At 38.6% G+C, this 16447-nt stretch overlaps 1 protein-coding gene across 1 annotated transcript; it reads right to left on the reverse strand.

Moving 5' to 3' along the window:
- Nucleotides 1–9273: 9273 nt before the first annotated feature.
- Nucleotides 9274–15800, reverse strand: LOC134750331 (gustatory receptor for sugar taste 43a-like). Its single transcript, XM_063685494.1, has 10 exons — nucleotides 15719–15800; nucleotides 14980–15144; nucleotides 14424–14620; nucleotides 13575–13722; nucleotides 12319–12459; nucleotides 11904–12008; nucleotides 11271–11456; nucleotides 10516–10625; nucleotides 10047–10211; nucleotides 9274–9345 (listed from the first exon to the last, which is right to left on the reverse strand). The coding sequence occupies exons 1-10, from the start codon at nucleotides 15798–15800 to the stop codon at nucleotides 9280–9282; spliced, it is 1365 nt and encodes a 454-aa protein (XP_063541564.1). The 3' UTR covers nucleotides 9274–9279.
- Between the last annotated feature and the right edge of the window lie 647 nt (nucleotides 15801–16447).

The raw sequence follows: 16447 nt of genomic DNA on the forward strand, positions 1-16447 counted from the left end.
GAAGAACTCCTTCCAAAGGTTGGCACAGTGTTTTCTGACTTGACCTAGCGCTTCGGTATAAAAAGGCAATAATAATAATTTAAAATAATTTAATAAAATAAATAAATAATAATTTAATAAAATAAATAAATAATAATTTAATAAAATAAATAAATAATAATTTAATAAAATAAATAAATAATAATTTAATAAAATAAATAAATAATAATTTAATAAAATAAATAAATAATAATTTAATAAAATAAATAATAATTTAATAAAATAAATAATAATTTAATAAAATAAATAAATAATAATTTAATAAAATAAATAAATAATAATTTAATAAAATAAATAAATAATAATTTAATAAAATAAATAAATAATAATTTAATAAAATAAATAAATAATAATTTAATAAAATAAATAAATATTAATAGTTAATTGACAACTTCCAAAAATGTGTCAAAATATCTACACCTAATTTCGTGTTCAAACGCACATAAATAAAATGTTAATATCTAACTCCATACAAAAACATCAATCAATAAACCATATTGCCATTCAATATATTGTACTTACATACTCAATATAAGTCGGTTAATTGACACCTTCCAAAAATGTGTAGGTGTAGGTGTCACCTAATTTCGTGTGTTCTAACACACATAAATAAAATGTTAATGTGCGAAAACAAAAACATCAAAGTCAATCAAAAAAACCATACCACGGTACCCATAACTGCTTTGCTTTTCATTCTCCTGAAATACCGTTGATTTCATAATGCACTATAGTGTATAACCATAAGACCATAACAAATGTTCTTTAATTTTTTACGCTCTAAATTTTCTTTTCATTCTCACACGTCATCATAATAATATTATACGAGAGACTTTAAACTTGTTTTCAAAAAGTCGTAAGTCGCTACGAGTGTAGTATGATATCGTGTTTGGGCGGAGATTACACTGAAGTCAGGACGAGCGATTTACCGCGGAAGCTTCTATCGACTGACGACTTAATAGGCTTGTAGGGCGTATAGCGTATACACGGTGATGCTGAGGTACAGTCCGATAAAATAAATACTGGTAGTATACACACAACACGGCACGGACTTCAATTGCTATAGGTACCTCTCACGTCGAATGATAGAGTTCGTATATACAATTAGTTATAGACATGAAACCGAGCGACCAGGGGTAAGAGAAGGACATATTCATGTATTGACAGCTGAGATCGACAGTTTCATGTATGGCAGCATTATCCTTTTCCTCTTTCACTCTTATAAATTTCGGTATTTCGCCATCGCTTCCTTGCTATGATGCCATAACCCGACCATGAAAAAATGTCCGGTCTGTGCTAAAGACAAAGCATGGCATTATTTTCTCCTTCCTCTTATAGGAATCGCATTAAGACTATCTTTTTCTATCAAAGAGTGTCAGGCCCTTGACTTTTACGAGTAGCTGTCCCGTCAAATGTTTGTCCCTACACATTTCTTAGAAGTTTAGCACATTCATTTATTTAGAAATGTACTTACGCTAGAAACATATTTCTATAAGTCCAGCTAAACGAGACTCGAAGAACTTGTCATAGCGACCATCAGTTGACGCGAGAGGTATAATAAAGCCATTTAGGGTTGAAGCTAATTTGGGTATACTAAGTTTTTAATTCGATTTATTTATATCGCGCTGTAATACTGCTGCAGTAATGCTACCGACTGCATTGCTGCAGGAAACGTCAACATTGTCAAAATGTATACTAAAGCTGTTGCAGCAGTAACGCTGGTGTACCTATAGTTTGAATTCGGACGGTACCTTAAAATTGACCTAACTGGGAACAAAGCTAATCACATTAAGCAGCAATTTTTCACTAAGAACTCATGTTGCTTTGCTAGCTAAAAGTTTGATCCGATATCGGATGTCGTATGATTCTTGGGAAAAAGCAGCTGCTATGGAGTGCCCTGTGACATCAAGTTCTTCTTTTTTGGTTTAAAGTTTTCTTTTGAACAATAAACGTACCTACAGATATACCTGTTATCTTTAAGTATGTTAATGCCTTTTTTATTATAAAAGTCGTTACCAACGCTTGTCACACATAAACAGGGTAAATACAAACAAATTATTAGATGGTTGATTCGAACGTCGATTGGTCGGTTGTCTTAACAATTTACAGGATACAATTTGTTTGAATTTTCTGTATTTATTATTAAACAAGCAAACTTTTCACCATTATAACTTTTGAACTTTTAACCAAACTTTTCACATATCATCAAAATCATATAAGGAGACATATCTACATTTGTTCCTTACTTACCTTCACATTTTGAATACAGACAGCATTCAGATTAAGATCTCTTAAAACCTTCCTTTAACATTACCGAGTTAAATTTGTCATTCCAATATTTAAGGGATTTTTTCAAACCATATAATCAATCAATCAATCAATCAATATCGTTTATTTGCAAGAATACTTAATTTTAGTTACAAGATGTTCTTGTAGAATATTGTCATAGAGTAACTTATACTAGAGCGGTACTGTCATAGTAAATTTTGTAACCCCAGTAAATTCACTGCCATCTGTCGACACACTTTAAAACTAAAAATAAAGATTTATAAAAATACAATAGAATGTATTTAAATATAGATAAATGATTTTTTTATTTGCATTAATTATTTTTATGATTTTGACCCATGTTCTTTCACTGATATGCGTTAAAATTGTTAAATGACTAACGAAACCGTCAACGCCATCTATACGACTGTAGGCCAAAACTAGTAGCGCCCTCTGAACGAGAATCAAATTTTCTTGATTTTCGAGGCACGTTTTTTCCTTAGACTGTATCCATCTATTACGGAGTTATATCTATCTTTGATATTGTACAGTATTCTATCGTAATTAAACGATGCGCGATAATTGAATAAAAAATGTCTGTTTCATATTTATATTTAAATTATTATGAAATGTCCAATTATTTATGTCAGCCAAGGCATCATTTTTATTATTTTCGTATAATAGAATCATAGAGTAACTTATACTAGAGCGGTACTGTCATAGTAAATTTTGTAACCCCAGTAAATTCACTGCCATCTGTCGACACACTTTAAAACTAAAAATAAATATTTATAAAAATACGATAAAATGTATTTAAATATGGATAAATGATTTTTTTTATTTGCATTAATTATTTTTATGATTTTGACCCATGTTCTTTCACTGATATGCGTTAAAATTATAAATAACAAACGAAATCGTCAACGCCCTCTATACGAGTGTAGGCCAAAACTAGTGGCGCCCTCTGATCGAGAGTTAAATTTTCGTGATTTTCGAGGCACGTTTTTTCCTTAGACTGTATCCATCTATTACGGAGTTATATCTATCTTTGATAGAATATTCTCTCCCTTTATTAATACTGTAGTGTCATCCGCAAATAATATGCCTTGTTTAACTTTACAATATTCTTACATTCTTCAAAAGCATTCTCTACAATTTCCCCATACAAAAATGCCCCTGTCACATCCATTTGGTGAACCGGTAGACCTAGTCTTGTAGCTGCTGCTACGAACAGTCGGAAAGTTGCAAGCTTGGCAACTGGTGCATACAATTCATTCAGGTCTGTTTTTGTCGTTCTGTTCAAAACCACGAGTCTAGCTATATTGATTAGATCCATTATTTGGTTTAATTTTGAAAACCTACTTAATTAACCTTTAAGGATAACTCACGTTAGACCGGGCCGTGTCCGGGCCGGAGCTTCCGGCGCTTCGTTTTCTATGGAAGGCATCACGTGATCACCTGTCATGTCATAGAAAAGTAAGCGCCGGAAGCTCCGGTCCGGACACGGCTCGGTCTAACGTGAGTCATCCTTTATCCTTATCACTAACTTTATGATCACAAACTTGAACACAATACAACTTGAACAAGTGTTATTGTCTTTTAGGGTTTGCAGTTCCCTCTGCATTGCGCTTTTCCATTGGACTATTAATGGCCTCTCTATAAGTTTTAGGTTCCGTATTTCTGGTGTAGTTTGAATCCAAACGGTAAGTACCTTACTGCAGCAGTAATGCGGCTGGTGTAGTTTGAATCCGAATAAATAACATTTTGTATTTAAGTATATATGACAAGAGTCAGATGGTTTCAAATTAAATTGACTATAAATAAATCGAATGAAAAATTTAGCATACCCAAAATATCCAAATTAGCTTCAACCCTAAATGGCTTTACCTCTCGCGTCGACTGATGGCCGCTATGACAGTTCCCTCGAGTCTCTTTTAGCTGGACTTTTTTTATACCACGTCGGTGGCAATCAAGCTTACTGCCCGCCTGATGTAAGCAGTTTCCGTAGCCTATGGACGCTTGCAACACGCGCGTTGCCGACCCTTCAAAAACCTGTACACTCCTTTTTTGAAGAACCCCATACTGTAGCCCCCCGGGAAAACCTCGGCAGGGAGCTCATTCCACAGCCGAAGCATCCGCGGGAGGAAATTCCTCTTAAACTGCACAGTACGCGACCATTTAGGTTCTAGGGTGTGAGGATGAACACCCTGCCGATGGCGGTGCGGTGATAGAAAGCGGCCGTTGGCATCATGTCAAACAATTCTTCAGAGCACAGCCCATTATACAAGCGGTAGAACACACACAAGGAGGCGAAGTCTCTCGTTAGACTTAAAGGTTCAATACCGCTTGTGAGTTTGGGATCGTCGACGATTCGTACAGCGCGCCTTTGGACTGAGTCAGGTGCTCCTGCCCAAAGGTGACAGCAGTACTCCATATGGGGTCTTATAGAAATATGTTTTTGATTTTTTACCTTTACATTTCGAAATAAATGAATGTGATCAATTTCCAAGAAATATGTGTAGAAACATTTGACGGGACAGCTACTCGTGGAAGTGAACTATCAGGGACTATCATTCGACGTGAGAGGTAATATAGCAATTGAAGTTCGTGACGTGGATTTGTATACCACCACCAGTACCAGTATTTATTTTATAGGACCTCAGCATCACCGTGTATACGCCTGAAAAACCTCCTTTTTTTGAAGGCTAAAAAAGGGCCACTGGTTTTTTAAGTGGAAAATTGCTCGACATATTTCGCTCCATGACGAGGAGCTTCAACAGGAGCCACACGCAGTTGTTCACCGACACTATGTTAATATATTTAATAAGTCTGAGTCTCATGTATTTTTTTATGTAAATACCTGATTATAAAAAAACAGATAATATACATATAGGTACATACAATACCAAATCAATTTATTTTAAATATTTTAATGACCCAGCACGTTTATTTGTTATTATAGGTACCTAGTGGATATTTGAAAAAAAATGCTCAATATCAGATGTACTTAAATTTTTATTTTATTAAATACATTGTTTAATACGATTACATAACTATCCTGTTTAGGAAATATTGCGAGCATTTCGATATGAACTTACGAACGACATAGACTTTTAAAAGCTTCACACTTTCATAATATTAAATACCTAATTACTTACCTCCCCAGGGAAACAGAATTTTTAAACAGTCTATCTACTTACACATGAAAAGAGAACATTTCGTACAAAAGTATGAAAAGGTTACTTTTAATGTCTCCAATGTCCTGACTTGACACTTTACAGGCTGGCCCAAAAATACGATGACAATAGTTATTTGTTATACAAGGGTGCAAAGTTGTATTTTACCCGCGAGTGTAGAATTGAAACACGAGGAAGCGAAAGGATTCTATAGGTGAACCACGAGCGAAGCGAGTGGTTCTAAAATAGAATCCTGAGCGTAGCGAGTGTTTCAACACACGAGAAGTAAAATACATTTGCGCCCGTGTGTAACACAAAACTTTTCACCTCACTATAGCGAGGAAAGTGCAACATCCACAGGCGTTAGATCATCTTCATCACTCGAATCATTCATTTCTTTACGATATTATAACAGAAAACTCTGGAAGTTGTGTATTTTTACGCGAGTCGGTGAGAAAAGGTTTTAAGTAAAAAAATTGTTGACAATCTTGACATTTCTGATGTATGAAATGTCAAGGATGCGTTTTGAAATAGCATCGACTCAACTTGTGCGTTCAGAATTATATTTAACATCATTATAAAGAAACAAACGTTTCTTATGGAATTTTAAGGTTTATGACTTAAAATCATTAAATAAAGCTAAATTTGGTATTTTTTATTAGATTCTCAAACCATTTATTTAATGATAATTAATATCGAACGAACCATTATCATGAGCGTTTTACGTTTTTTTTTTTTTTTTTTAATTTATTTAGGCAACAAACAGTCATATACAAAACTGATGTAATAATAAACAATGTGTTAATAGACCTTGAGTGCCCTACCTTAATTAAATAATTTCTGATCTAAAGTAGCTAGTGTAGGAGCAGTAAGCGGAAAACAAATTAACAAACTTATCAGTAATTTGAAGTGTATCTATATTCATTCATCCTTGTATATGTATAGGTATGCACGGGCAGGTTGCTTACTCGTACATACAACCACACGGGGTACACAAAGAAAGTTATAAATTATTTGTGCATAAGTTACCTATTACAATGTTAAATTATAGAAGTTGTTACAAAAGTTTAATTATACCTACTTAAATAAACAGTTTGTTATTGTTTATCTGTCAAGCTACTTAAACACGCTCCATCCAAGGTTAAATTACTTTCCCCACTAGTGGATAAAACGCGTTTTTCCCCGCTTGTATTGAAGGATAAACGACTACTTTCCGAGCTAGTGAGGGGAAAATAATTTTTCAGAATATTTTTCTTACTCCGTCTAAGAATGTTTCGGATTACCTACTGTTCGTTACTTCGTTACGTCTTTCACAAAATGTCATTAAAACTACAATCATTTAACTAAAACAGAACATATTATCTTCTAAATATTCTTCAGCTTTGATACACAAACGCGAACGTTTGTTAAAATTATCAACAATGTGTCGCAGTAAAAAAATTGTCAGCGTATTTTTAGCCCTCCAATTCAAACTTACATTGTGACATCTAAATGATGTCAGTCGCGCGTGCATTTCCCTCGTACCTATCCGTACATGTATTGGCGCGAGCGAGACGTACGGGCGATTGACATCATTTAGATATAATTTTGATGTCAAAATGTAAGTAATATGGCCTCCTGTACACATATTGTTTTAGAACTGGGGCTAGTCCTATCGTTTTAGTGACTCCTGCACTTCCACTGCACCAATTGCAATGTGCGTACCAGCCGGGTAAATCGACTGAAACGGCACTGCACCTGGTGACAACCAAAGCAGAGCAGGCGATAGAGAACAAGGAACTATGCCTAGCCACTTTTCTAGACGTGGAGGGGGCATTTGACCGCACCACGTATCAGGCAATCAGCACTGCAGCATCTAAACATGGCATAGAACCGACAATCTGTAGATGGATTGGTACTATGCTAAATAGCCGACTAATAAAGTCCACCCTCATGGGAGATGAAATATTAGCCACGGCCACGAAGGGTTGCCCACAGGGGGGGTTCTTTCACCGACTCTCTGGAGCCTGGTAGTGAACTCACTGCTGGAAGAACTAAACAAAGGCCCAATATACACGGTAGGGTATGCAGATGATTTAGTGATTCTTGTAAACGGGAAATTCCCGGGAACGGTATCGGAAATCATGAATACAGCACTGAAGCAAGTGGAGAGGTGGTGCAACCATCATCAGCTCTCCATCAATCCTGGCAAAACAGTAGTAGTACCGTTTACCAGGAAAAAGACCCTTAACGGCATGAAACAGCTGAAGCTTTATGGAAGGGTTCTGGAAATGTCCGATGAAGTGAAATATCTAGGTTTAACACTAGATAAAGAACTGAACTGGAAAAAGCATGTCGAAACTACCATAACCAAGGCACTGAGGGTGTTTGGAATGTGTAGAACGGCATATGGCAAAACGTGGGGTTTAAACCCAAAGGTACTGAGATGGATCTATACCATGATGGTAAGACCTATCATTCTGTACGGATGCCTGGCATGGTGGCCAAGGACACTAAAGAGCACATGCAGGGATGCCCTTACGAAAATACAAAGAACGGCGTGCATGGCTATTACTGGCGCGTTTAGAACGACGCCAACAGCGGCGATGGAGGTACTACTAGACCTCCCGCCGCTGCACCTAGTGATACAATCTGAGGCGCGGAAATCGTTACACAGGCTGGCTTTGACAGGCCTCTGGAGCGATAACAAGCCAAAGACTAAACACACAAACATGGAATGTGACAATTTCATGAAAAGGATTACGAATATGGGCTGCGATAAGATGCAACCCAAGTTTGTGTTCCGTAAGAATTTTAATGTTAAAGTTCCAACAAGGGCTGAATGGACCGAAGGTCTTGAAGCACCAATGTCTGATGAAAATGACATCATATGGTACACAGACGGGTCCAAGACAGATTCTGGTACTGGGGCAGGCATTTATGCAAATGACTTTAGTAGTAGCATAAGCATGGGCAATTACGCCACTGTCTTCCAAGCCGAGACATACGCTATAATTGCCTGTGCACATGAGAATATAGTTAGGCAAACCCAAGGGAAGAATATCTATATTCTCAGCGACAGCCAAGCTGCACTCAAATCGCTTAAGGCGCCTAGAGTGGACTCTAGACTGGTATACAATGGCATCCAAGCTCTGAACAAGCTTGGAAGGCAAAACAAAGTGCAACTGGTGTGGATCCCAGGGCACGCGGGATTCATGGGCAATGAAAATGCAGATGAACTTGCCAGAGCCGGATCTGCAAACAACCTTATAGGTCCGTAACCATTCGTGGGGCTCTCACAGGGAACCATCACAACGGCTATCAAAGACCTTACTAAGACCAAACACCAGGAAGAATGGGACAGTCTGACGGGTCTAAAGCACTCAAAGCTCTTTATACAAGGGGTAGACTCTGGTTGGAGCAAAAAGCTTTGGAAACTTAGCAAACGGCAACTCTAAATAATAACGGGGGTGTTTACTGGCCATTACGGGGTCAAGGGAATCCTGGCCAAGATGGGGCACGCTGACAACACCGATTGTCGTATGTGTGGCGAAGAGGAAGAGACAATAGAACACCTTATGTGTGAATGTCACGCCCTCGCCAGACAAAGAATGAAGGACTTTGGAACAGGCTACCTGGTACCAAAGGAATTCAAAAAGCTACCCATAAGGTCCATCATCCGGCATATGGAGATGGTGGGGAAGGCTCTTGAGTAGCGGACGGATCTTTTCTAGGGGGTAACTGCACAAAAGATCCCTATGGGTCGAAGTGTATCCGAAAGGGCCCCCGAAACTATAAGATAAGATAAGATAAGATCGTTTTAGTGATTGGTGAGTGCATGGAACTGCATGAGAATGACGAGGTAGGTCGCCACGCCGCCAAACATCTGTAAAGTAAATAGATCTTTCATATTATTGGCTCCCCGATTTTTCAAATATTTGTAAGCACTGTGTTGTAAGTACTGTCCTGAGTACTTATATGCGAATAGCGGATTAGTCTAAGGGCCTAAACTAAAAGAAGTGGATTCAGGGTCTGCAGAAACTTAATTTGTTTCTTTGATGAAACAAAACCGATTTGTTAATCGCCGTCCACCGACGTCGATACCTTTGCTCTCCCATCCAGCCGCCAGCTTCCCGAATATTTGCTAAAGGGTACTAGTGAACAGCTTGGGCTATAGCGGGTAACCTTGCTTGACGCCTTTCTTTATATTAGAGGATGGTCCGGGAGACTGTAGTTTAATGCAGGCAGTACTTGAGGCATAGATATTGCGGACTAGATGTTTGTAAGCAGGTTCTATATCTTGTTCTTGCAGTGCGGTAAATAAAGATGAATGACTTATGCTATCAAAAACCTTAGAGAAATCTACAAAGGTTAAATACAGTGGGATTTTAAAATCGATGTACTTTTCGATGATTTGGTTTACTGTTTGTATTGTAAGTGGTCCGTGGTAGAAAGACCAGGCCGAAAGCCGACCTGCTCGGGGGGTTGAGGACTGTCCAATTTTCCAGCAATGCGACGTTCACAGCAATTTGTGTAATAAAGTCCTATAATATTGGTTTCTTTATTATTTATTTTTTATAAGCTTACCGAAGCTACGAGCGGCCGACCGAGGGTGAGCACACCGAGGGCGGAGAACTTGATATTAGAAAGGACAGTTTGTTTTGCGAACTGTTTCAACTCTCGGGCCAGAAGCGTACTCTTCGGCGCCAGGCGGACGGTTACTCGGCTCAGCAGGAATTTGGTGGTTTCTCTCTGATAAAAGAAAGAAAACATTTTTTTATAGGTAATACCGCTAACCTTAACCGGTCGAGCGATGTTCTGGTCAAGCCGGAAACCGTTGGTAATACCATGTATTACCAGTAATAGTGGCCATTAATGTCACTATGCATAGGTATGAGGAGTAGGAGAGGCCTGTGTCCAGCATTGAGTTTTTGCAATATGATGATATGCTGTTAGAATGTTGCTGATATAATGAAAATAAATGTTTTCAATGTGCACATCAATGTCAATAAAACAATTAGTAGGTAACGTATTTGCAGTCTAACGTCTAGATTACCTGTTCCTGCGTCCAGTGGCAAGGTTCGACGGTCACCAGAAGAACAGCTATTTGCAGAAAGCTCCCACAAAGCGGCACCACCACCGCCTCCAGCACACTATCTCCCGCATCTTAGGAACAGACAATAACTTTGATGGATTTACCATCGATGCCGATGTACCATGGATTTTCGATGACCGGGTTTAACTTTTCCGTTTCACGAAATATCACAACATCATTTAAGAGTACTTGATACCTATGTAAAAAAAAATGAAAAATACTTCTTTTAGTCATGCTTTAAAAATAAATAAACTCAACTTAGGAAAGAAGTCAAATATTTTTATTAAATATTCTCATTTGTGCTTTTAAGTAGGTACTAGGCACACTACTACAAATATATAGGTAAATTGTGAACTGAAATGTCATAATCATAAACAATATAAACATATTAAAGAAAAAGTTACCAAGCCTTCCAGTGGCAGAGGCCGGTACGGCTTGGTCACTTGATCTAAGTACAATGACATCTGTTTTTATACCACGTCGGTGGCAAACCAGCATAACGCCCGCCTGATGGTAAGCGATCACCGTAGCCTATCGACGCCTGCAACTCCAGAGGTGTTACATGCGCGTTACCGATCCTGACACCGCGCAGCCTCGTTGATATTTAAATCCCAAAAGGAGGAAGGTTTTTTTTTTAATGTTTGCTACCTCAGAGCTCGGACATTTCTTAACCAATTAGTAAAAAGGTTTTTTTTTGTATTAAAGATTAAACTCACTCAAAACCAGAAACGTGTAGTACGGATTTAACACAAGATGCAGAAATGAGGCCATAAGAATGGCCATGATGATCGTGCCGTTGGTCTCGTTCATCTGTCTCATCAGCTCGCCGATGTGCCCGTACGAGGAAGCGAGACGGCGAACCATGGATTGCACTTGCAATGGATACGCGGCGAAGTCTGACCCTTAAATTGAAATCATATTAAAAAAAAACGGCCAAGTTCGAGTAGGACTCGCGCACGAAGGGCTCCGTACCATGACGCAAAAAGCGGCAAAAAAATCAGGTTTGTTGTATGGGAGCCCCACTTAAATATTTATTTTATTCTGTTTTTATTATTTTCTGTTATAGCGACAACAGAAACACATCATCTGCGAAAAAAAAAACTAGCTATCACGGTTCATGAGATACATACACAGACAGACAGCGGAGTCTTAGTAATAGGGTCCCGTTTTTACCCTTTGGGTACGGAACCCTCAAAACTACACAAAAAAACGGACTAGTCTTGAGTCTGAAGGCGAAGTGATGCTCTAACCGCGAATAAGGTAAGAAGTTTTGCTAATCCTTATTTTCAATTAATTATACCATTGATAAAAATATATGCTAATTGTAATAATGTTATATACATCTGTACCTGAAGGAGTTATGTCATAGTCTCTCTCTGTGAAGCAATCCACGACGGGTTTCGGAGGACTTAGGTTTACTTCTAACATCGCAGTTCCTCCGGTCTTTAGCTTCACTATATACATACGAAATAAATCATAATTAAACTAAATAATCTGGATTCAAAAATTGGTTAGTCATTTAAGTTCCATTTAGACAGCGGGAACTGGCATTTAATATTCGATACGTTGCTAACTACAGACCTACAATGAATTCAGTCGATCGATCGAATACCGCAATGTAACGAAAATCGTAAAAACAAAATCAACATTCAAATAATAGTCACACCTGAACGAAGATACTCGCAGTAGGCGCTAGTTGAACGTAGCCGTGGCGCCATGAACAACTAAACTGACGAAGCCCACCTACTATAGAAGAGTAGTCACCGTGATGCAGTCGCAGCAGGTGTTGGTTGACCGCAGCCGCGGCGTTGTGAACAGCCAAAGTAACGAAGCCCCACTGAAGCAGCGCCAGCAGACCCAGATAGTTGCCTATGTAGTACGAGCTGTACATTATCACTATCGACCCTGAGAAAATTTATTGATTTTAGTGAATGAACGTAAAAAATGGTATACGTTTTACAAATGATACACATTTTAGAACTTTGAAAAGTGCAAAATAAAATACAAGTGCTCGATATACACGCATCAGCTCCAAGAGCTGCTAGTGTATCAAAATAAATAGTAAATAATAATAATAATGAAGGGTTAAGTGGGTACTTATCGGAGAGTGAGAGTTATTACGAAAGCACTACGCCACAAGCATGGAAAAATTGACGAAATGCGTTATAATAGGCACAATGCATTCAAGGATGCGCAATATCATCAAATATTGTAAATTGTTTTTTGTAAATACACAATAAACATGTTTTCCCCGTGTTGTGGCAAAAGTATAGTTTCATCACATACCAAAGAGGATATAATAAGATAGAGTTGTACTGTCATACTAGATTTTGTAACCACAGTAAATTTACTGCCATCTATCGACACACCTTAAAACTAAAAATGAAGATTTATAAAAATACGATAAGATGTATTTAAATATGTATAAATGTTTTTTTTTATTTGCATTAATTATTTTTATGATTTTGACCCATGTTCTTTCACTGATATTCGTTTAAATTGTTAAATAACAAACGAAACCGTCAACGCCATCTATACGACAGTAGGCCAAAGCTAGTAGCGCCCTCTGATCGAGAATCAAATTTTCTTGATTTTCGAGGCACGTTTTTTCCTTAGACTGTATCCATCTATTACGGAGTTATATTTATAATATATATTTGATAATACCTACTATTACCAAAGACTCATTATTGTACTAGATGAGTATATGTATAAAGTCTATAAGACAAATTACGTGTTTCGAATTTGACAGCTACACCAGATGGCACTGTGATTGAGATGTGAAAATTCAATGATTACAAAACATGTGGCGCAGTTACAGCGCCATCTGTTTTGGCTGTCAAACTAGAGTACCTCTCTATTACAATCAATAACTCTTTGCCTCTTTGATTTAACTTATTCTGTGGTTTCGCGTAGTATATTCACCGAATAAGTAATAGTATTATCATAGTATAGTATCGTATACGGCATGCAGTCAAATGTTACCCGTCAATTTTGCTTTAAAGACCGTTTCCACTTACAGTTGTATCCTTTATCAATACTGTACTGGAACCATATGTAGGCGTCAGCAAACTGAACCATTAAGGTGCTCAACAAAATACTAGTCACTGCGATGACGCCAATCTTCTCCATTTTTTGGCATCCGGTATTATTTAGGTCAGCATTGATCTGAAAAAAAGGAAAAAGGATTACTGCGAAAAAATTGAGCGTCACCCGTTGTATTTAAATGAAACCTAGGTATTGCGTATTAAATAGTAATTGATATTGACATTGTAAAACTACTAGTATTTAGTGTCTTGTTTGTTTTTAATTCTTTTAGATTGATAATTAACCCTCCACCCTCCACTAGATAGGGTTAAGTACGTAACTTGCTTGATTGCAAATGAAGGATGATATGATTTTTAGTTTCCATTTTCTTTTACATATATATGCAGGCTCTTCATCTTGTATTTCTCAGATTGATTTCTAATTCTCCTGGTACCAACACTGAGCTGCAATAACAACAACTGCCTAACAACCTAACAATACTTCTATCCTGATACAGTCAACATCAAAAGTAGCGGATGATCTACCATTCTCTAATAACTTGACAAAGAAAGATATGTCTCTACTGTCCGCGCGCCAATTCCGTGCATTCGGAGGTCGAGGAAGTGGGGGGGTATGCGCCGCGCCCGTACGTACAAAATGACACCACTCGGTCATGACGCCCAACATTCCTAACATTCCTCAGCCGTGCACGGAATTCGCGCGCGGTCAGTATATGTAGAACTCTATATCTGATAGATTGGATTTCTATTTTGAGATGTGTTCCAGGGTGGCAGATACTTTTGGCGCGTTGTTTAACCCGCTAATATTCGTGCTGACTGCACCTTCTGCAGGTCCCTCAGCAATCGTATGAGTTTCTCCATCCGGGCGGAGCCGCGGTACACAGCCAGGCTGGCTATGGCGAGCACCAGGGCGAGGTCGGCGATCCATACAAAAGTTGTCACGGCGGATTCGCCGAGGCGGATACTCTTGCTTGGATCTTCTTGGAAGTCTAGAATTAAGGCTGCTAGAGCTACGAGATCTGAAATGAACACTGTTTATAGAAACAAGATACTATGTACATAACAATTAACTTACAGTGTTATTTCGTACTTATCAGGTGTCATTAGTATGTCGTCATTATAAAAGCTTTTTACCTATACATCTTGTCGGGTAATTAAAGCAGAATCTGCTTGATAATCAATAAAATTAAGATGAATAAAAAAAAACTACCAAAAATTACTAATTCCACGCAGGAGAATTCGCGGGCTTTTGCCCTTTGGCTTTTGGCTTTTTTAAATTTTAAACGCCAATTATAGAGTACTTTTGCTAGTACTCTATAATTGGCGTTTAAAATTACTTTACTTTGTGCAAAGTTTGTCAAATAGTCTCAATACTCACTAAGAGCAGTCATAAAAACGCGCTGGAAGACGTCAAGCGGCGGCGACACCACTATGTGCCAGCCGGCGTCCGCGGCGGTGAAGTTCAGCGGGGCCACTCCTGCGCATCTCGAGATTCGTAGTACTAGCGATAGCGCGCCGCCCACCAGGCACTCTGTAGGGGGACCTAGGAAACAGAGAGTCCTTGGGTTAAGAATTTGATGTTACCATTTGTAACTACGTTGACGTTCGTACCTAACTACGTTAGGTAAGTTTCTCCTAAGCATCTTGAGGTGCAGAGCACCAGCGATAGCGCACCGTCCACTAGGGACTCTGTAGGGGGACCTGGAAGAGAGGGTTAGGACTGACTCTGCTAAGAACAATTATGAAAACGCGCTGGAAGACGTCAAGCGGCAGCGACAAAGTAGGCGAGGTAATCAAAGGGGGTGGGCTGGTAATAACCAACGTGTACTGCAACTTCGTAAACTTTAACAATACATGTAGACTACACAAGTTTTTTCTAAACATTTCGAGGCTCATAGCACTCGCGATAGCGCACCGCCGACTAGGCACTTTGTTGGGGGACCTTGGATAACGAGGATTATGACTGACTCGGCATAATTATAACAGTCATTAAAACGCGCTGGAAGACGTCAAGCGGCGGCGATACCGCAATGCGCCAATCTGTTTCCGTGGGCGTGAAGCTCACTCCTTTTTTTTTTTTTAATCTACATATTTAAAAGGAGCCTTTATAAGCTCACTCCTGAGCATCTTGAAACTCGTAGTACTAGCGATAGCACGCCGCCCACGAGGCACTATGTAGGGGGGTTGTGGTACAACCATCTTAAAGGAGAGAGAGGTTAAGATGGTTGTAGCAAGCGTTGGTAATATCAAATGTACTTTTTAGGGTTCCGTACCCAAAGGGTAAAAACGGGACCCTATTACTAAGACTCCTCACCCTCAGTTCGCCTGTCCGTCTGTCTGTCACCAGGCTGTATCTCATCAACCGTGATTGCTAGACAGTTGAAATTTTCACAGATGATGTATTTCTGTTGCCGCTATAACAACAAATACTAAAAAATACGGAACCCTCGGTGGGCTAGCCCGACTCGCACTTGTCCGGTTTTTTTTATTTCATCTAAGTCAATCAAAAAACCATACCACGATACCCGTAACTGCTCTGTTTTTTATACTCTCGAAATGCCGCTGATTCCATGATGCACCGTAACAATGTTCATTTATTTTTTACACCCTCAATTCCCTTCTTCATATACGTCATAATAATATTATTCGAGAGGCTTTACACTTGGTTTCGAAAATTCGTAAGTCACTACGAGTGTCATATAAAGATGCGTCATATCGTGTTTGGGCGGAGATTAGACTGAAGTCGGATGAGTGATTTATTAACCGCGGAAGCTTAATCGACTGACGACTTAAGGATGACTCACGTTAGACCGGGTCGTATCCGGGCCGGAACTTCCGGCGCTTAC

The sequence above is a fragment of the Cydia strobilella genome, chromosome 19 (assembly GCF_947568885.1).
Source record: "Cydia strobilella chromosome 19, ilCydStro3.1, whole genome shotgun sequence".
In the NCBI taxonomy this organism is placed as follows: Eukaryota; Metazoa; Arthropoda; class Insecta; order Lepidoptera; family Tortricidae; genus Cydia; species Cydia strobilella.